This window comes from Bos javanicus, chromosome 28, assembly GCF_032452875.1.
Source record: "Bos javanicus breed banteng chromosome 28, ARS-OSU_banteng_1.0, whole genome shotgun sequence".
Taxonomy (NCBI): Eukaryota; Metazoa; Chordata; class Mammalia; order Artiodactyla; family Bovidae; genus Bos; species Bos javanicus.
Genome location: NC_083895.1, coordinates 37,509,893 through 37,532,408, shown reverse-complemented (window position 1 = coordinate 37,532,408; position 22,516 = coordinate 37,509,893). Strand labels below are relative to the sequence as shown.

At 46.1% G+C, this 22,516-nt stretch overlaps 1 protein-coding gene across 2 annotated transcripts in view; it reads right to left on the bottom strand.

Annotated features, from left to right (window-relative positions):
- Positions 1–1,129: 1,129 nt before the first annotated feature.
- Positions 1,130–22,516, bottom strand: part of SH2D4B (SH2 domain containing 4B) — an 85,598-nt gene continuing 64,211 nt past the window's right edge. The window contains exons 7-8 of one of the 2 annotated variants that reach the window (XM_061405511.1): positions 7,259–7,479; positions 1,130–4,000 (exon numbers count right to left, since the gene is read on the bottom strand). In XM_061405511.1, coding sequence (XP_061261495.1) covers positions 3,908–4,000; positions 7,259–7,479 — 314 coding nt within the window. In that variant the 3' untranslated portion in view covers positions 1,130–3,907. The remainder of the gene's footprint in view (positions 4,001–7,258; positions 7,480–22,516) is intronic. The other variant, XM_061405512.1, reaches the window with a different exon arrangement.

The following is a 22,516-nucleotide window of genomic DNA, read 5'->3' as shown; positions in this document are numbered from 1 at the left end:
GGCTCAGGCTGTAGAAACACAGCAGAGAGGCCGAGTTTGGCCTGCAGCTTTAATTGGCGAGGCTTGCTGCTCCAGTTGTGGCCGAAGGCTCAGCAGCATTGACAGCACCTGAAAACTTGTTAGAAATGCACACCTTCAGGCCCCGCCCCGCAGCCGCGGGAGGACACTCTAAGAACGTCACCCGTGTTCATTTACACATCCGAGATTGAAAAGCACTGATGTGAGGTCTACACAGGCTCCAAAGCCAGATTGGGAAACCCCAGTGCTGCAAGACAACTTCTCTGACAAGTGTCCCTGGGAAAGTTCTGAGCTTCTCTGTGCCTCAGTTTCCCCACATGCAAGATGAGGATGATGGCACTGTCTCCCTCAGCACGGCTATGAGAATTACACTCACACACAGAACTCAGCGTTTGTCGTTACTGTTGCAAAATCGTGTGCTATTTTCCCAGCGACTGCTCTGAGACAGGCATTGCAGAGAAACTGTGGCCCCGAGAGTTGGAGACACTTGTTTAGAGTCACAAAACAAAGGTCTTTCTGCCTTCAAATTTATCCTGAGGATAATGAAGGATTTAAGGGTACAGAAGGGGGCATGGTCCCCAGGGACTCAGATCTTCCTATTCAACATGTCCTTTCTTGTTTTTTATTTTTTTAAGATTTTTTTTTTACATGTAGACCATTTTTAAAACCTTATTGAATTTGTTACAATATTGTTTCTGTTTTATGTTTTAGCTTTTCGGCTGTAAGGCATTTATAATCTCCAGCCAAGGATCGAACCCACGGCTCCTGCATTGGAAGATGAAGTCTTAACCACTGGACCACCAGGGAAGTCCCAACACATGTCCCATCTAAGGATTCCCTCTCAGTAGCCCTTCGCAGCCCTTGTTCCTTACATATTCCCTCCAGCCACAGTGTGCAGCTCCAACTCCACACACAGGGACCTTCCCCCAAATCTTTCCCCAAGTTCCCCTTTCACTCCTTGAAATTTATCCTCCATTAAGTTGCACAGTGTTTTTTTTACAACTTCTCTTTCTAGTTGTGGGTTGTAAATTTTCCTTCTGCTGAGTCCTGTAGCTGGCTGACTGTTTCTCATTATATTTGTAGGCCTCAGGGAAAAAAAATAGGCAATTCCTTTATTTGAGAATCCTGACATTTATTAGCATAATAAAACTCTCAAGATGAAACTGCAGTTTTCCAGACAGTAATTTCATTTGCAGGACAACTTACAAGGAATTTATTTTAAGGCCAGGTAAAACCTAAAATCTATGAGACATGCAGAAAATGCGGGCCCAAAATAAAAGGAAATAAATGAGCTGGGCATGGGAAACTCAGCTGTTGTCTCTCACAAGTTAATTAGGGGTGACAGGAACAACAGCTCAGGGAATCGAGTTCTCAACCCATCCTGGTCTGCTTTCAAAGCTGCTGCTGAAGAGAAGTTTCTTCTTGTTAGTTCCTCCTAACACCTAGCAAATCATCACATCCTATCCCCTTGACGCTTGAAACCATCGTCACTGTTAAAGCAGTTGTCACCAGCAATACCTTCCATTTCACAGGACTCTCATGTTTATCATTTGACTGACCTGCCAAGAGGCCTAGTGATGGCCATATAGGAAATTCTCTTCTCAGTTACACTGAACTTTAGTGAGGTTAAATGACATGAACAGCGTCATATGGCTAGTTAAGTAGCAGCCAAAACTCTAATTCGATTCTCAGAGTCTACTAGAAAGAAGGTAATTATAATAATAATAATAATCAGGTTTTAAAGCACTTTGCAGTTCAGAAAGCCGATTCCCTCAGTCACTTTCTTGCATCCATTCAGGGCCCCTGCAATGCAGTGATATAGGAGGGAGGCCAGGGAGTCACGATGCAGATTTTATATAAAACACATTTGTATGATGGATTCTTACCCTGGCTTCCCCAAAATGCTAAGCCTGTGGCACATGCTTATGTGCTGCTGTTTCACATGGGAACAAAGTCCCAAGGGACCAGGAGAGAAGGAAAAAAAAAAAAAAGCAGAAGTGACGCAGAGATGGAGGGGATGGAACTGATCCAGCTACTGCTTGTTTCATCATGACCAGTTGCTTGGTTTTATCGGACTGTCTTAATATGTCTTGCATAAGAAGAACTGCCTTGTGGTATAGTCCATCCAGAAGAGAGGAGGAAGGGAGAAGAACTGATCAGCAGCCTCTGTCTCCCATTGATCCAAAATTCCCTGCATGGGGAATTAACTTCCCAGCTCTCCTTGGTTGCATGGTGTCTCAATGCCTCTGCAGTAACAGAAGAATAGTCCATAGCACCACACGTGGCAAGGCACCACTGGCCAATGCTTACGTGAAGCTGATCAACATGGTAGGGAAGAGTAGAGCCCATTCAGAACTGGTTTTAGTGGTGGAGACTGGAGTAAAACAAGTAGCAAGTAGCCAAGGTGATCTGAGGAATGGGTGAGGTCAGTGGTGGAATAGAGCATGAGAGATATTTGATACAACTATCAAGTAAGGTAACCAGTCCACTGATGGCCAGAGTCCATTCATCCTTTTACTCCCACAAAATACAATACTGCCAGCATTATAATACTAGTCAGTTTCAGGGTGTGATTTGAACCCAAGTCTGCTTGATTCTGCAGCCTATAAAATTCCCATGATAACATGTCATATACAAATACATATAATCCATAAATGTAAAACATGAGCATGCAAAGACACCGATGCTGAAAGTTATTGAGGAGTTACTGGGAGAGTCTTCTTGTTAATAAGAAGAATGTACTCAGTATAAACACAGTATAAATAGCACATACTCAGTACAAATAGGCATGCGAGCATGCATGCTCAGTCGCTTCAGTCGAGTCCGACTCTTTGCAACCCTATGGACTATAGCCCACAAGGCTCCTTTGTCATGGGATTCTCCAAGCAAGAATACTGGAGTGGTCGCCATTTCCTTCTCCAGGGGATCTTCCTGACCCAGGGAGAGAACCCGAGTCTCTTATGTCTCCTGCATTGGCAGGCAGGTTCTTTACCACTAATGCCGCCTGGGAAGCCCAGTATAAATGGACAGTAGAATCAAAATCAAAAGGACTGTGAGGATAGAGCTAATTATTTGAGTAACCTGCATAAACAGGACCACATCCTAGAAAGCAAAGGCCATATCAGAGGTCTACAAACCATCCTTGGATTTTTAATTCTCCCTGGGGCTTAGGCACATCTGTAGAAATACAAGAAACCACTGCCTCAATATTGCAAAACTGAGGCCAACATATGATTCCAAGAAAAAGGAGAGGTGGCAGAAGAAGAGGAAAATACAAAGGCAGGGCGAAGTCATCTGTTCTGGAAGCTGGGACTCAGAGGCCTTAGGTAATTCCAATGATAATGTCAGTGAGAACGAATATCATTTAAAATACAGTACCTATGCCTTCCATATAAATTCTTTACAATATTTCTTCCCTAATCTCCATGACTTTATAAACAGCAACAAATAGAACTTACTAGAAATCATTGCTGACAAGTGTTGGAAAACTTTCAAAAGAAGTACATTCATTCAACAAACATTTATTGAATGTCTGCCATAGGTTAAATTCAGAGTTCGGCACTGGAATTATTTGGTTAATTACAACATGACCGTGTACTCTAGGAGTTCAGTTTAGGTCAGCCCTGACAAAACGGCTTTATTTTCTGAGGTCGTATCTAAATTTTTCAGGAAAGAGCTGCATCAGCTATTAGCAATTTCTGTCCTGGGCACTGGGTCAGGAACCACCAACACATACACCATATATTTCATATTTGTTGAAATATACCAATCCACTTGTTCCTCTGGATGTTAGTGGATCTTCCAGAAGGCCATAAGGATTTGAGCTGGGAAGTTCTTGAGTTCAAAAACAGGATGCCCAATGAAGTCCAATTGAGAAGGGGGAAAAAAATCATTCAAACAACAGATGGTAGTCTGGTGGGCTGTCCCTCTGTCCACAGGGTTCCTGCAGCAACTCTCCCCCTGAAACAGTGATAATTTCCTCCTAAAAAGGAAAAAAAAAAAAAGGAAAATTCACTTTTAATCAGAAAAAGGAAATAAATGTCCACCAGAGAGAGACTGGTTCAAGATAGAAAGACTAAGAATATGTATCTCCCTCCTCCTCATTCAAATTTATAGAAATGACAGAAAAAGTGTTCTTAAAAAGAAATAAATCTATAAAAGCATGGGAAAATAAGAAGGAAGGCCACCAACAAAGCAAGACCAAAATCAACATGTGATGAGATTGTCAGAGGAGTAAATGTAGGGCAGGGGGGAGAACAAGTTGTCAGTGGGCAGGCTGGGGGAGCCCCAGACAGCAGAGGTCTGTGCCTCAGGCAGGTGAGGACGTGAGGAGCAGAAGCCAAAGCAATCCAAACGGTTCAGACAATTCCACTCCCAAAGATGAGCTGCTGACTGTCAACTCCAACCTTCGCCACATTAAGAGCCTGGATTTGAGAAACAGCAACTGTATCCACAGATGAACAAATAGGAATTTCAAAGTTCAAAGATTCCTCCCAAAGCCCAAAACTTATAAACATTTAAGGAAAATCATAACCATAAAAGAAAGATGCCAAACTCAAACAATTGAAATGACTCCCAAGAAAATATCAGGTTTATAAAACAAACAAAGAGTCTTTCAGAGATATGTATTAAATTCCTCAGTGAAATAAGAAGATAAATCACCCATGAAACAAGAATGGCCTATTATAAAATAAAAGAACCCATTAAAGAACCTGGAAATGAAAGGGACGCCCATTTAAGTTCAACACTTTTTTTCAACAGACGACCTGGAGAGCGGAATGGACAGAACTAAAGAGCAATTTAGTCGCCAGGAGAACTGACACATCAACACATCAGTAAGAAAAAGACACCTGAGTAGAAAAATGGACAAAGGATATAAACAGATAATTCACAGAAGAAATCCAAGTGGCCATTAAACATGTGAAAAAATCCTCAGCATCAGTGGTAATGAGAGAAATGCAAGCTCAACAACAGTGAGATACATTGTCTGCCCATCTGGTGGGAAAAAATTAAAATGACTGATAATCCCCAGTATTGGCAGCAGTGTCGGGGAACAGCCTCATATAGTTTTGGAAGAAGCATGAATTGGCGCTACATTTTAGGAGGGCAGTCTGGCAGATCTTTACAAAGTAAAATGTGCATAGTCTTGTAGCCAGCAATTCCAGTGTGAGGGATCCATCCCAGAAAAATGTTTGCATGTGTGCCCAAAGTGACACATACAGCACTGTTTGTGATCATGAAAACCTGGAAGCTACGAAAGTGACCAGCAAAAGGAGGATGGAGAACGAAACTGTAAGATACATCCACACCAAGGATGTGGTGCATGCCTGGACTTCAAAACATCCCACAGACACACGTCAGCAACAACCAGCTTGTCCTGACAATATACAAATGTAAGGTATAGTGTTTTCGTGCTTTACACAGTGATATCTCATTGAAACCTTCCTGACCCTGAAGAGGTGAGTACTATTATTAACCCTATCTTACTGAGGAGGAAGGGCTTCCGTGGTGGTTCAGTGGTAAAGAATCCACCTGCCAATGAAGGAGAAGCAAGTTCAATTCCTGGGTCGGGAAGATCCCCTGGAGGAGAGCATGGCAACCCACTCCAGTATTCTTGCCTGGAGAATCCCCGTGGACAGAGAAGCCTGACGGGCTACAGTCCATGGGGTCGATAAGAGTCAGATACGACTTAGCGACAACAACACTGAGGAAGACACTAAGGTCCCGAATTTGAATAGTTGCCCAAAATGACACAATAATGAAGCTGGGGCTTAGAACCTGGAGCTTGATTTCAGGGACTCTGCTTTCAAAACATGCATTCAAGGATATGGTGTGAAAGTGTTAGTCGCTCAGTCATGTCCGACTCTTTGTGACCTCACGGACTATAACCCGCCAGGCTCCTTGGTCCATGCAATTCTGCACGCAAGAATACTGAAGTGGGCTGCCATTCCCTTCTCCAGGGGATCTTCCTGACCCAGAGACTGAACCCACGTCTCTTGCATCTCCTGCCTTGGCAGGCAGATTCTTTACAAGTGCACTACCTGGGGACCCAGAGTCATGGTGAAAGTTAAATACAACACGAATCATGGATGAGCGCAACCGGCACAGCGCTCAAAACAGAGCAGGTGCCAACGTCCACACACCCCTCCTTTCTCTGTCCTATGGCTGAAATGTAAGGAGAAAGTCTGGTTAACCGAGTTTTCCAGGCAGTTCTCTCCTCCCAGCATCTAGCTATTTGTAATTGGATAGTTTTCTATGCGCTTTACTTGAAGTTAAGAGCTGCCCTAGAGACCTGGGGACATCCATAAAGAAAAAGTAATACGAATCCCAGAGTCCCTTTTATAGCAAAAACCCAGTGAGATGGCTACGGAATTCTGTGAACATTTCTACACCTGCGAAGCTCAGGGAGATGGGGACCCCTGTGTTGTCACAGCTCTCCGTCCTAGAATCCTGGGCCCCACCTTTCTGGGTCACTGAGCTCCACAGCTGGCTTTCTCACAGGTAGTACTGAAGCCACATTAACACAAAAGTTGTTTCTTTTTATACACACTGTTTGGAAGTCAACATCTCTTCTAATGTGAGGTCCCCGGCAGGGGAACAAATAACAAATAGAGTTGTGGGAAACAAGAATGCGCATACCGCTTCACAGTTATAGGGCGCTGTTATACACAGTCCCCATGTAAGACTCACAGGAGCCAAGCTAAGTATTATTTATAAGACATTTGTTTGCCTAGTTAGGGGACTTCAGCTTGGCATGAATAAGGAAACTGCTGGAGGTCACACACAAAAGTGGTAAGGCTGTATTTGGAACAAGAGGCACCAGAAAAGCTTCTCTAACTGCAGTGTTGCCTGCTCTTCAGCCAACCCTACGAAGCTGCCAGAGGCTTGTCTAGAACATGCTCAAGAGGGACATCCTGGAACAAGCTGGGGGTGAGACATGGGCTTGGACAGAAGGCAAGTCAACCAGCCAGCCCCCTTCTCACTCAGGTACTCAAGGTGAGAACACGCCTGCGGACCAGGGCTGGAGATGCCTGCATGAGTAAAGGGTTGCCCAGAGAAAAACAGCAATTCCAGAGCCTGGTCTAGACAATCTCTGGCCTCTTCAATCAGGATGATCTAGATCCCTGTGATCCTAAAGAATTTCTGGGGCTACCTGCTCACTCTCCATCCTCATCTCTTAGAATGCCCACAGCCTGGCATTTCCTGCCCTCCCCCACATCAGCAACCCTAAGAGGAATACCTTGTGGAAATCAATGAGATCTGTGAGTGTCGCGTGGCGATTGGGGTCCACTCCCAGGAAGCTGTAAAAATCCCCAGAGGCATCCACAAGAAAATGCTTGAACCCCTTCTGCAGGCGGTAGGAGAGGGTATAACCCCAGATTTTCTCACTGACCCGGACCAGAAATGCACCCTCGGTCATATTCTCAAGGAGATCTTCGGCATCTTCTCGGCTGATAATTCCTGGTTTAAAAAAGAAAAGAAAAAAATGTCAGCAGATTCTGCAACCCCTTTCTCATCCAGCCACGCTTCCCAGCTCATCCCTGCCCCTCAGCCTCTGTGAAAGGTCTAGAGAAAAGGGGAGCCTCAGGAGCTGTCCAGCACTTCCCTTATTCCAGTGAGAGGACCTCTTGGCCCGGAGCAACTAGCGGTGGTGAGCTCGGGGGCAGAGTTTCTACTAAGACCCCAGGTTAGCATGCTTTCCTCCAAATTAAGCCACACTAATTTGGATTAATTGGGTAAAATCAGGCAAGCAAAGAACTAGTAATGAGCTGGAATTTTAGCGCCTATCGATTACAAATACAAGACAACAGACATTGTGCTGTGGAGATCCTTGAGAGTCCTGCTTTAATGAACAGACCAGAATGACTTACGATTACTGCCTTGGTTATCTCTCTGGTACCTGTGAGTAAGCACCTGGAGACAACAGTTCCTCTTAGGAAGTAAAAAGATTTCCTCTGTCTATCTATGGACACAAGGCAAACAGTTTCTTAATAGGGGCACAGAATTAAGCACCACTTCAGCTCAAAGAACAAAACATTCTCATGTTCTGCAGTTCTACACAATGTGGCTTCACCAGAGTACGACAGTCAGGTCTGGCCTTAGAGGTGTTTGTGCATCAGTGTCAATCCCCTGAAAGACTTTTCAGGAGCTGCTCTCTTCTGGGGAGTATCGGAGGGGCCATGTGTCTGGTGGGTCCGGCTTTGCAGGGCAGGGTGGTGGGAAAAGGAGAGGGAGACTTAGTCTACTTGTCCATCCCTGCTGGCACCTGCCTACAGGACCTTCAGCCAAGCCCTCAACTTCTCCTTTTAACACTTAAATGACCATCTTAACCTATCTATTTCAAGGGCATGTTATGATTTTCAAGTGAGACCTAGAACTGAAAAATCATTTCATAAACAGAAGAGCTGTGGGAATGTGGGCTCCTGCTCTCATCTGTTATTTGGGGGAAAGGTAAATTTGCAACACAATGTCCTCTTACACACCCACTTATTTACCGTCTACATACATTCAGCAGGGTTCTGCCAGCCACACAGCAGAGGGCAGAAGGTGGCTGGGCTGCTCGTCACGCTGACCCTGAAGGCACACTCAGCACCCCCACCCCCCATCAGGGCACCCCCAGTGCCTCTGCCATGATTCAGTGCAGGGACACTCCCTTCTCTGATCTTTCCTGCTTCACAGGAGGTGTGGCAGGACCCTCTTGTGCCCAAAGCAGAGGACACAGAAGCCACCACACGGTCACAGGTCCCCTGTTAAGATAGCCAACAGCATAAATGGGGGCCACCTCTTTCCTCCTAGGGCCAAGGACTTACCAGGAGGCAATCGAGCCAACAACCCCCACCCCAACCAAGAGGGATAAGCAGAAACCAGGAAGAGAGGGGGAGAGAAGCGGGTGGGAAGCACCCCCACCACAGGGCACCTGGAGGATGGCACACACATCCATGCAGGAGGGTAGATGCCCCCGACGGCCTTGGTGGGTTCAGCTGGAGAAGCAGCGGCAGCCAAAAGAAGACCAACCAAAAGGGCGTCCCAAGGATTTGTCAAAAGACTCAGCAGTGTCCCTCAGCCACCTCCCTGCCCCAATACCAGAGGACTTAGATCCCAAAGGTGGCTGGGGTGGAGGGGTCAGTAAAGGGAGATAGAGACGAAGCCAAGGCCTATGAAGGAGGAAGACCAGAAGATACCACCTCTGTCCCAACTCGAAGTACCTCAAGCTGAAGCCCAGGGTCAACTGGCGGTGGAGAGGAGAGTTAAAATGGGTGGAAACACTTGATGTGACTTGATTTTTTAATAAGCAAAAGTGACCAGTAACACCAAAATGACAATGCCACATCTCAGTTCAGTTCAGTTCAGTCGCTCAGTCGTGTCCGACTCTTTGCGACCCCGTGAACCACAGTACGCCAGGCCTCCCTGTCCATCACCAACTCCCAGAGTCCACCCAAACCTATGTCCATTGTGTCGGTGATGCCATCCAACCATCTCATCTTCTGTCATCCCCTTCTCCTCCTCTCTGCCATCTAAAACCCTGGAAGATCTTTCCACTGACCTCCATCTGGCAAAGCCTGGCTCAAGAACAGTGGACAGCAGGCTCTGAATGCCCGCTTTCTCCCAGCTGACCTGGAACCCTCACTGAAGGATTTCTCTTCTCTCCCAGGAATCACAGGCTGCTGGCTGCCTATACTCTACCTTTGTGTGGGTTAGAAAACATCCTTCAAGGTGGTTGAACTGGAAAAAGGTGCCTCTCTGAGCCAAAAGGACTAAGCTTACATTTCTGCCCTTCAATTCATTCTCCCCTAAACCAGCCCCCATTGAAAGTGAAAGTTGCTCGTCGTGTCTGACTCTTTGTGACCCCATGGACAATACAGTCCATGGAATTCTCCAGGCCAGAATACTGGAGTGGGTAGCCTTTCCCTTCTCCAGGAGATCCTCCCAATCCAGGGATTGAACCCAGGTCTCCTGCATTGCAGGCAGATTCTTTACCAGCTGAGCCACAAGGGAAGCCAAGCTAGCCCCATTGACTTCTCTTTATTCATTGCACATTCTGCCTGACCCATCAGGAATTGTTTTATCCCAGGAGGTGTTGGGACAGCCCCATTGGCTTCACTTTATTCATTGCACATTCTGCCTGACCCATCAGGAATCATTTTATCCCAGGAGGTGTTGGGACAGCTCACCTTTGGGCTTTCATGACCTTCTGCCCAGACTCTATAGTACATTAGTAAACCAGCTGGAAACCAGCTCAAGGATGGAGACTGGCAGCCATGAGTTCTGCTCAGCCTCCCTTCTAGAGAGACCCTGCTTCAATGAGCAGCATCTGCAGCTGTTGTCCCTGCAGGATCCACCATGCCCAGGAGGTACCACATGCCTGATTCAGGGCAAAGGGTATTATAACTGAGTCCAGGGGTAGCAGAGCCACCATGCCTATCCTATGTTGATGCTGTTCAGTCGGTAAGTCCTGTCCGACTTTTGCAACTCCATGGATTGCAGCACGCCAGGCTTCCCTGTCCTTCACCATCTCCCAGAGTTTGCTCAAACTCATGTCCATTGAGTCAGTGATGTCATCCAACCATCTCATCCTCTGTCGTCCCTTTCTCCTCCTGATGACCCTACATGACACTCTCTTATGTGGGACTCCTCTACTGAGCAGTCTTTTCTCGGGGGCTTCCCCTCAGCCTGACCAAGGTGTTCCTCTGAGCTGCACTCCCATGTCAGGCTCTTCCTCTTAATCACCCGTCCTTCCTTCCCTCTGCCCGTTTACAGGTATCAGACCTGCACCATGTTCTTAAGACTCTCCCCACCTGTCCCATTCCCTCTTCCTTCATCCTTCAAAGGCATTTCCTCCAATAAAGTTCTTGGACTTCTGCTTTTGGATGACCTGAACAGACAAAGCAACCTTATCTTTATATTCCGAGTGCCAGAGATGTTGGGGGGAGGGGGGCTTGTTTACTTTAGAGCAGTGAATATGCACATGAACTAAAATCACAGCTCAGGGATTTGATCAACAGGTGGCCTTGGGCAGGGCACTTAAGCCCCTCTGAAACCCAGGTCAGTGTCCTCGTCTATTAAATGGTACTGATTATAGCACCTATGTCTTAGATTGTTTGAGACTTCATTACAATAATGTATTAATGTGCTTATCACATGCGTGAATGTGCTTATCACACGTGTGAATGTGCCTGAGAAGTAATGACTACCCAATACCATGTAACTAATCTGTACTGGATACACTGCTGCTGCTGCTGCTGCTAAGTCGCTTCAGTCGTGTCCAACTCTGTGCGACCCCATAGACGGCAGCTCACCAGGCTCCTCCATCCCTGGGATTCTCCAGGCAAGAACACTGGAGTGGGTTGCCATTTCCTTCTCCAAAGCATGAAAATGAAAAGTGAAAGTGAAGTCGCTCAGTCGTGTCCGACTCTTCGCAACCCCATGGACTGCAGTCCACCAGGCTCCTCCGTCCATGGGATTTTCCAGGCAAGAGTACCGGAGTACACGACATATGTGCTACTGTTGGCTGTTACCTCATGCTGATAGCAGTGACGATCATAGTACTGCTGGGCGTGCTACACACACGCCACACACCCAGTCCTCTCACAGAGGCTGCTGAGGGTGACCTTCTCTGAAGGGGACCACTTGGGTCCCTGGGCCCCAGCCTGGGCTATTCCATATGGGGGATTCAGCAGGCAGCTCAAATAATAAGCATCAGTGAACTCTGTGATACCTCTTTGATGCCTTCCTAGGACTCAAAACTGTAATCTGTCCCAAGACCAAAGGTAATACGGCCTCATAGCTCAGGATGGCAAAGACAATTTTACAGAAAACCAACCCTCAGGAGAATTAGTTGGTGGCTGGGGGATGTGAAGGTTGCTTGGGGGAAGAAGCAGTTGCTTTCCTGCTCCATTACTCTGCTCTCCATCTCTCTCTCCCCAGATCACCCTTAAGCTAAGTGCACTGGGAATCAGCATTAATCGTATCCCATCCCATCCCATCTCCTTTGATACACTTTATAACCTCCTGGCTGAGGAAATGGTGGAGCATACCTCCCCACTTCTGGCTAGGGAGTGAGCTCACCATCAGGACCACAGAAACTTTCTAACTCTGCTAATAACCAAGATCTTCTGGTAAGGGATACGGCCTTACCAGATAATGCTCCAGGGTTGTTGACAATTATTGGAGAATACAGCTACGGATTCTATCTGAGCCAGTTCTCACCCTCAGACAACAGGAAATGTAGTTTTTCCTGTAATTTCCAAAAACACCTCCTTTTCCTTTCTTCCCTTTTCTTTCCTCCAATAAACATTTATCAACCACTCTCTAGGAGCCAGGCCCCATGCTGGGCATCTGAGAGTCAGCATTGAATGAGAAACAATTCCTGCCTTCCAGAATCTTTGATTCTGGACTGAAATCAAGATTAGCAGAATTTTTTATGGGGGGTGGGGGGGATGTGGTGTGAGAGGAACTCACTGTAACTGGTAGTGATAAAGACCATAGAATATGGGCTCAGAGAGGTAACCCACCCAGCTCTGGAGCCCAGGGATGGAAGTGCCAGTTAGACTGAGAACAGAAAGGTTAAGACAGAGGGGCACGGAAAAGGGGGCAGTTTGCAAAAGGAAAGAGCACATGATTCTTTGTGGCTGGAGGGAGAGCTGAGGAGGAGCTGGGCAGTGGAAAGACGTGTAGAGGATGGAAGGAGTCAGGCCCCAAAGCACTCTCGACACCATTAGAAGGATTATGGACTTCATTCTGAGAGCAGTGGGGAGTACTGATCTTCCCCAAACAGAGGAAGGACACGAGAATCTTCAAGAGTGGAAAATCGATTGAAGGGTACGGATTAGAGACATACAAGCCAGGGATTTCAACTCCGTGATGGCTTTCTCACGTAAGGGTTGCTTCACAGCTACATTTCCACAGTTGCAACCTTGTTATCCAGCTCCCAAGCCACTAGTCAGCCAGGAACAGTTTCCATTGTGAGGCAGAGGACCAAGGGTCACATGAGAAGCCTGATATTGAAGCCAGCACTGGGCAGTACCTTGGGGACTTGGTGGCCCCCATCGCATTTAGTCTCCTAACAACCCTACCATCGTCAGTTCATAGCTGAGGACACTGAAGTTCAGCAAGACAAGTGACTCACCCAAGGTCACAGAGCTATTAAGTGGTAGAGTCAGAATTTGAACTTAGGGCCTCGGACTCCAAGTCCAGCACTCTTTGCTCTACACCGTGTTCTCTCATGCAGAGACAGTAAGTACTGTGAAAGACCAAGAAGGAGGAGGTTGATGAGACCTCTGGAAGTCAGGGCGAGATTCATAGAGGCAATGAAGAGGGCTGGGAAGTGCGCCTTGAAGCCTGGGTAGATGCTATGTGAGCAGAAAGGAGTGATGATGAGGTGAAAGAGGAGCAGAAGAGGTGAGTGAGTGAAACGTCCCAGTGAAGACCAAGAATGGCACATCCATGGGACACCTATATGACGTGACATAAATTTAATCTACCTCTCAGGAGGTCGAGAGACATGGAGAATGGAATGAAAGGCCTAATACATGAATAATCTGAACACCCCTAAACAGAGAGGAGATTGAAGAGGTGGGACTATCTCAAGAGCTAATGTTGATTGCTCTAAAGCCCGCACCATGACTACTGAAGCCAAGAGCCCTAGAGAAGCCCGTGCACCACACTGGAAAACAGCCCCCACTAGAGAGAGCCACAGGAAGAAACGAAGCCCCAGCACAGCCAGAAATAAATAAATAAATTTTTTTAAAAGAAGTCAAAATTATAAAAAAGAATGAAGGCTGAGAATTAGTCAGCACATAATAGTGAAATGGCACAAAGCTACTCAGTGTCTGAATTTGTCAACCAGAGAGAAAAGGCAGATTACCTACAAAGAATAAACAAATTGGTGGCTGACTTTTCCGCTGCAATAACAGAAGCCAGAGGACAACGGGTTAGTAATATTTTCAGGATGCTGAGAAAAAAAATAGTGGTGTTTAATGAAACTCTCTCAAGGTGAAAGGAAATGTAAAGATACATTCAGAAAAAATTTGAGAGTTTGACTACTAAGAAAATTTTAAAGAATATATATCATTTAGAAGAAATATAATCCTAGACAGAGAATCTGAGATGCTAGAAGAAATGATGAGTATGGCTACTTTAAGTCAATTTTTAAAATATATTGACTTACAAAGTAACAATAATCATGGGTAATTTGAGGGTTTAAAAAAGACAGAACTAAATTACTGGATAATATCTTATCATTTGAGAGTAGGATGATTAGAACTTGTTTAGCAAGAGGTTAAAGATATATATTAACAAAGCATGCATGTAAAATCATCTGAATTAACCACTGAAAGACAGGCATTGAGAGTGGTATAACCTCCAAACAGCAGAAGTGGGAAGACGCAATGAGAAAAAAAAATTATTTTTCAATGAAGTGTAATCTGGCAGAAGCCCAGCGTACAGATGGAGGCCCTTGATGGGGACTAAGGGGAACAGGGTGTCGGACCTGACCTGACCCACAGGTCCCACAGGTGCCCAAGGCTTCTCTGGGGGTCGGAGGTAATCTGACTCACTGCAATGCCCCCTGTGGGGCCTCTGCCCAGAAAAGACAGGGCCAAGGTCAGGGTCAGGGGCCCTTCAGGGCAGCAGTCCGCTTCCCGTGGTTTCATCAGGTGAGGGTGAGAAGGTGGGGAGGCAGCAGGGAACATGTACACCAGCACAGCAAAGGAGTCCAGGATGACTTCGGGCTCCTGGCACCTGCACATCAATAGCACGGGTGGGAGTTTGCAGCCAATACTCCCGTGAGGTGGGGCAGCTGCTGCTCCCCGCTCAGGTCTATTATTGCACCTCAGGCACAAATCCCCAAGCATTCTTCCTGACGCCTCCCCTAATCATCTCCCTGGATTCCTCTCAAACACCACCAAAACTCAGTGTTCACTATCAAAATAGTTGCTCCATCTGTACTAATCGACAGCAGCCCCAGGGAAGGAGAGGCACTTTAAGCACACTTGCAAAAGACACTCTGCTCTCACGGACCCATAAATCCACACGTTAGCAAATCCTAAAGCAGACCCAGGATTCAGTTCCCATCCCCTCCACCACTTCCACACTGGTCCCTGAAATCATTAGCTCAAATCGAACCTGAGTAACCAAATGAGCTCCTTTTATTTCTCTGTTAGGGCTTCTCCCCAAAAAGGAAGAAAGGCAGGCAGGCCAGACATGACATTTTACTTTTTATGGGTCTCAATTTATCTGACATGCATATTTCTTAAAGCTTTCACCAAAGCTACGCCTCACCGGCCAGCCAACAACACCTCCATTACCGCTCAGCTATTTCTCATTCATTTCTGTGACTTTCCTTTCTTATTGCCACACTTTCCAGACGATAACATTAAGGGGATTGGAATTATTAAGCTCTTCCTTCTCAACAGTTTCTCAGAGCATCCTGAAACCACAGAGATTGTGATGAATGAGTTCCAAGGCCTTCATTTTTTTATAACTCCAAATGAAATTTAGCCACAGCTAAGTGCTGAGACAAGGGTTTCACTGGACAAGCTTCTTGGTTTCAGATGTATTATGCACAAGAGGCACCATGCCCTGCCATGACTGCCTGCCTGTTCCAAGCTGACATGCCAGGTTCAAATTATGGATGCCACTATTCACGACAGGGTTGCAACCACCCAGCAAAATGACTTCTGAAACTGGCTACACAAGGATCTTGCGTAGCACTAACCTCAACTGGAAGTAAAAATTCATTATTTGATTCACGCCAGTCTCATCGACTGGATTGTGAGTTTCACTAGGACAGTTATTTTCCTCAACATGGTGGCCCTCCATTGGTCTTGCCCACTCAGGACCATCTGTGCTTCTTCTGGCAAGGGAATGGTGAGCTTCTTTTGGGGAGCCACACCTTCCCACTCAGTCTATCCAGTTGCAATGGGATGGACTTGTCCCTACTCCAGGTATGGTCATGTGACTCAAGCCTAGCCAATCAGAGAGCTCAACCATTTGGCCATGATGACTGGCTCAGGAGTGTGCATGTGACCACACCAGAGTCAACAAGGCAGAATATTGGGACTAATACTACAAATTATTTGAGAGAAAAGTATGTCCTCTCTTCAGCTAGATTTGAAACTAGGAGAACAAGTGCAGGCATGCTACCGCAGGCTGATGTATTGTTTGAGAATAAAAACAACACGGAGAGCAACAGAGCTGAGAGATGGAGAGAGGCCAGTTGCTGAAAACAAGCTCCCTGAATCAAGCAAAGCCTGAAACTGGACTAATCTCTTTTGAGTGTATCGGTTTGATAGCTTTCTGTCAATTGCAAGTGAATGTAAGTGCCACAAGGGGAAGGAAACTGTCAGTTTTGCTCACCACCATACGCCCTGTGCTTAGCACAGTGTCTCACATAAAACTGAAGCTTAATGTTAATAATCAACAAATGATTTAAATACCTTACACAGGAGCCTGCTCCCTAGTGCCCCTGCCCAGACAATTCAACAACTTCAAACTCTAACAAGTACTATTATTACCTCTTCCGGAGAATTGTGCAGGCTTCCCTGGTAGCTCAGCTGGTAAAGAATCCTTCTGTAATGCAGGAGACCTGGGTTCAATCCCTGGGTTGGGAAGATCTCCTGGAGGAGGGCATGGCAACCCACTCCAGTGTTCTTGCCTGGAGAATCCCCATAGACAGAGGACCCCAGCAGGCTACAGTACATGGGGTCACAGTCAGACATGACTGAGTGACTAAGCACAGCACAGCACAAAGAATTGTGCAAGGGATAAATGAAATACTGGCTGTTTGATGTTTACCAGACACAAAGCACAAAAGAAATTTTCACTAAATTACCAGTTAAAACATAAAAGCCGGTGTGATCCCACACATGAAGCAAACCAACCAAACCCCATGAATACAGACCAGTGTACACCTGAGGAATGGTACCAGATCAGGCAACACCTGCCCAGGGATGCCACCAATCCAAGTGGTACCTCTGAGCACCTCCAGACAGACATGGCCCCAAGCAGGGGACAGGACCTGGAAGCAGATCAGGGACCCAGAATTGGCCTCTCTCATACCCTCAGTTGCACATCCTCTTGCAAAGGCTAGACAACACGCATGGCAGTCCTGCCCCTGACCATCTCCCCACAAGTGCAGAGAAGAGTCTGACACTCAGATGCCCTTTTGGAGAGAAGCAGGGAGTGGAGTGAGACAACCGCAATCCCAAAGCCTATTCTCCCCAAAATGACCAAGTTAACTAAAGACGACCACATTGAAAAGAATGACACTAAACGGAATGGATGAGAGTTCATTTTTTCCCTACCACCTAGAGGGGTAAAAGGGGTTGGTGATAACTTCATGAGATCAGAGAAATTATAGAAAAGTACACTGCATTTTCATTGTACATTTAAATTAGCTTGAAATGTGGCTGTACAAATGTTGGTAGCACTGTGAGCTCTGCATGGGGGGCAGACAGTCTATTCGTGATGATTATAGGAGGAAACACGTGTTAATCGCAAGCCACGCTAGCCACATCGATCGCCTGCAGGAAATTCTAGGAGGCTGAAACCTAGAGCAGGCAATGCCCTCCTGCCCTGTGCACTCCTGGGGGCTGATGAGGAGGAATGTGACCTAAACACGTCAAAGCATCCTCTCTATTTTAAATGAAAGCTGGAGGCAAATGGGGCTTCCCTGATGGCTCAGCAGTAAAGAATTTGTCTGCCAATGCAGGAGACGCAGGAGACTTGGGTTTGATCCCTGAGTTGGGATCAAACCTTCTCCCCTGGAGAAGGTAATGGCAACCCATTCCAGTATTCCTGCCTGGAGAATCCATGGACAGAGGACCCTGGCAGGCTATGGTCCATAGGGCCGAAAAGCTTCAGAGCAGCTGAGCGTGCACTCACACAGGCAAATGGCTCTGACATGTGAATCTATAATGAACTTATGGTGGATGAAACTGGAGCTCATTATACAGAGTGAAGTAAGCCAGAAAGAAAAACACCAATACAGTATACTAACGCATATATATGGAATTTAGAAAGATGGTAACGATAATCCTATATGCGAGACAGCAAAAAAGACACAGATGTATAGAACAGTCTTTTGGACTCTGTGGGAGAGGGAGAGGGTGGGATGATTTGGGAGAATGGCATTGAAACATGTATAATATCATATAAGAAACGAATCACCAGTCCAGGTTCGATGCAGGATTCAGGATGCTTGGGGCTGGTGCACTGGGACGACCCAGAGGGATGGTACAGGGAGGGAGGTGGGAGGGGGGTTCAGGATGGGGAGCACGTTTACACCCGTGGCGGATTCATGTCGACGTATGACAAAACCAATACAATATTGTAAAGTAATTAGCCTCCAATTAAAATAAATAAATTTTAAAAAATAAGTAAATGAATGAAGATATTAGCTTAATGCAACACAAATATAATTTTAAATTTATGTGAAGAAAAATAAAATTATGATTTAAAAAAAATAAAGAACTTAATTACTAAACAAGGTAATTTGAGTATGACAGACTTTAATACTTAAGCATAAGTGTTATAAAAGTCACTTCCAGAAAGCTTCTCAACTACTGTAGCAACCAGACTTCATTCTCTAGCAAATGTCAAAGCCACCATATTTGTTTCTAGATAAGCAGAGAAAGAAGAGCTCATGGTGGGAAGGTAGGGGAGAAAAGTCATGTGATCTGACCTAATCCCCATCAGACTGGACAAGCCAGGCCTTCACTGTCTTGACTGAAGGGCCGTCTGGCCTCTGTTTACACATCTCAGCAGTAGGTGTGCTCAGGGCTCCTGGACGTAGTTTATTCCACCTCAGGACAACTAACTGCTAAAAAAGATGGTCAGACTGAATCAAAGTTAGCACCCTGTGATTTTCAGAAGTGTTCCACTTCTTGAGGCCTCTGACCTAGAAGACATTAGTGATTGGAAGACAGCAGCTATGCCTCCCACCCCAAAGGCTTCCGTCTCATGCCTGTCATCATAAAAATGTGAGGCCATGAAAAGGTTCTGGCTTGAGCTGGAGCCCTTCGTCCCAGGGCTGGGACAAGCTTGAGGCTGGGCATCCGTGGGAAACTAGACTACAGGTCCTGGGGCACGGAAAACCTAAAGGCAGTTTCCTGCGTCTAACCGATGATAGAAACTTCCCAGTGTCAGCAAATTAGGAAGAATCTCCTGCAACCACCAGAAATATGATGAGACCATCAGAAGTATATTAAATCAATAACAACAGAAATCACAGTATATTGTTACTCTGTGCTTTTATTTAATCCCAATAGAGAATAAAAAATCAGTTCTATCAAATCCAAGCCATCTAGATCCTCCGACGTCTGTCCCTTTCCACACACTTTAGTTACCCACACCTGCGCATCACAAAACAATCTCAGCAAAGCATTAAAAATGAAAAAGTGTTAGGTAGACAAGACACAAAGGGCCTGAAATCAGAAACATGGAACTAGGGGAAAGGAAAGAGTTAAAATCTTGAGAGCACCATTACAATCGAGGCTTTCCTAAAGCAAAAAATAATTCCACTCTTCTTTGTCATCTTTTTTTGAGACCCTACAGCCAGTACACAATTAAAAAAAAAAAAAAGAAGGAAAAAGGTGCCTTTATTTCTTAGTTGGAACAGCTTAAGCAAGAACTTACGAAGAAAGTAGGTCAACCGACCTACTTTTTTTCTTCTTTAGAAATGTTTGCATTTAGGATAAGAGTTGGTGGAAATTTTCCATTCCAAATTCTGCTCCGGAGAGGAAAATCGGTCATCTGACTTGACATGATGGATGGTAACATGCTAACCATCCCTTCCAAATGACCCATGTGTTATCCCTCACAGTTTCTTTAAAAAATTTCAAGATGGGTATCATATTCATAATGAAAGAAAATTCAGACTTTTACTTTTTTGTGGGGAAGGCTAAATACATCCCATCTTCCTTTTGTGAAGAGTTTGTTTGATGTTATCTTTTTCTTTACTTCCAAGTGACAGGAGTGGTGTACCCTAAGGGTATGAAGCCACCATTCACATGCTTCAAATCCTGATATGCATCTCCAAAGGCTACCATGTTTATTTATTCCATATAACAAGTAGAAGCATTTATTGCAAGTTCTAAACACTTTATAAATATTATACACTTAATCTCCATAACACCACTGTTACTTTCATGACCGCTGGTTTCTGCAGCTAGTTCTTGCTTCACATGGATTTGGTGCTCAGGTCTCACTACCCGCCCCACCCCCCCGATTCTGGCTGCCACCTCTCAACAGCTTCCAAAGTCTCACCATAGCTTCCTATCTTTCTATTGTTCTTGGGGGCTGAGGACAAAAGCCTCAGCTGGCTCATTCTCTCCTTCTCAGCTCCAGACACTCTAGCTTCCAAGATTGATCCCAAAGACTGTACAAGGCATTCCCTGATTTCCCATCAAGCTAGGTTAGGAACTAGAGGCAGCTCTGCTCTGGAAAGTCCAAGGAATGAGAAGGGGTGAGATTTAAAATAAAGAACTCAAGGGGATTTCCCTGATGGTTCAGTGGTTAAGAATCTGCCTTCTAATGCAGAGGATGCAGGTTCAATCCCTGGTTGGGGAACTACTAATAAGATGCCACCTGCCTCAGAGCAAATAACCCCAAGTGCCTCAACAAAGACCCAGTGCAGCCAAAGCTAAATAAAATAAAAGGACTCGAGCCACGCATGAAAGAAGTTCAAGTGAATACATAGTAAAGCGACTGTGAATCCAGAGGAGCACTTTTTTGCCCCCGTCTCCCTCCCTGGCCAGCTGTATATTCAAGGAGCCACCAGAATGGAGGAACAAAAACGGAGCCAGAGCCAATCCCAGCTCCCACATTTACTACTGGGTACAGAAGGGTGATTTCTCAAGCTTTTCTGGCCATCAGTGATGCTATCTGTAGAAGGCCAACCGTGACTAACTCAAGAAGTTGAGAGTCCCTCTGAGACAGTGCACATCCAACCACTCTGCACAGCTACACAGCCAGGCAAACACACAAGACCTCATGGCAGCAGCCTGCCAGGAGGATCACCAACAGGTAGTACTGATCAGCCAGCCAAGCTCTTTCTGTTCCGTGCAGCTCGGAGAGGATGTGACCTCCCAGAGCATGCAGTTGGGGGAGTCCACATTGCCTCTCACCCTCTGCCTCCACAGGCACAATCCTTCCCACCTCCTTGGGGGGCTGCAGGACAGCCTGGTGTGTCTGCTCCCCTATCTCCCACAGGACTCCTGGAAGGGCCATCCAGGAGGGGGTGTCCACTGCCTGAGCCTCAGTTCCTGGACGGAAGACAGTACCAGGAATAGAGACACAAATAAGAACAAAGGAGCTCAACAGTCATGTTTAGGAAGAAAACACCCTCACTCCTTAGCCCACAGACTCCCACCCAGGTGCCCGCTTTGTGCCTAACCCCACGCCCTGGCCAACCTTTCCCATGCTCCCAACAACCTGAGAAAACTTTGGAAGCTTGAGCGGCGAATAAGACTGGTGGTCCCGGGGCAGTGCCAGCAGAATCAAACTGCATACCAGACGCTGAGAACAGACATTCTTAAAGGCCCTCTGGTCACCCATCTCAAGAGTCCACTAGCCGTCCCTCTGCCCAACAGTAGCTGCAACCATCTTTCTTCTATTGAAGTGAAATGTGTCTCTTTAGAACTCCCAGCCCCGAATCCGCTTAACGATCTCCCTTTTTCCAGATGGGACTCCGGAGATTGAGGACTGGTGGCTTTGTTCCCCCACCACACACACATTTGCAAGACAAACATTCCCCCCCACCAAAATAATTACTAAAAATGATTGCTATAACTTCCATGTCCTTCCCCGGACATGCTTCAAACACAATCAGATGTGCTGTTGTTAAGAACAAGGTGGACAAAGGGCCTGAAGGGATGGACCCACCCTAGAACCCTGCAGCTCTGGGACCTTCAACAATCCTCTCCTCCATGTGTCTCCTGAAGACATAGCATGGGGAGGTAGGAAGCAGTGCCCATTCTACTTGGGAGCTCTGCTTTGCACAGAAAGCCAGCCTCAACTGCTGGGTCCCTACAAGCTGCACCGACTACATGGATGGGGAGTGCCCTGCCCTGGTGGTTGTCAGAAAAAGTTAAGAGGTGAACACCCCACCTGAGTGCAGGACAGGCCATCAGGAGGCCCACTCCAGCACCCAAGCCCCAACTCCACTATTCACTGCACACCCGCAGTCCCTGCCAAGCCCTCAGGGCAAGTCCTCTGGCGACAGCCAGTGGGTTGCTGCCAAGACAATAAGCCATGAACCAGATGCGACTGATTTTTAGAAGTAAAGCTCAGGAGGAGAAATGGGTTCTGACTGAGGCAGTATTTAGACAGAGGATATTCTTAATAGTTTCAGATACATGTTGAAGTCCAAAAATAGATATTTTTTCCCCCAAAGCCAAGCTTACATGCAATAGCTTTTCTCATAAGTATTTTTATATAACCAGAAATATCTCTTAGAAACCCAGGAACATAACAATGAACACAGGAGAAAGGAGAAATG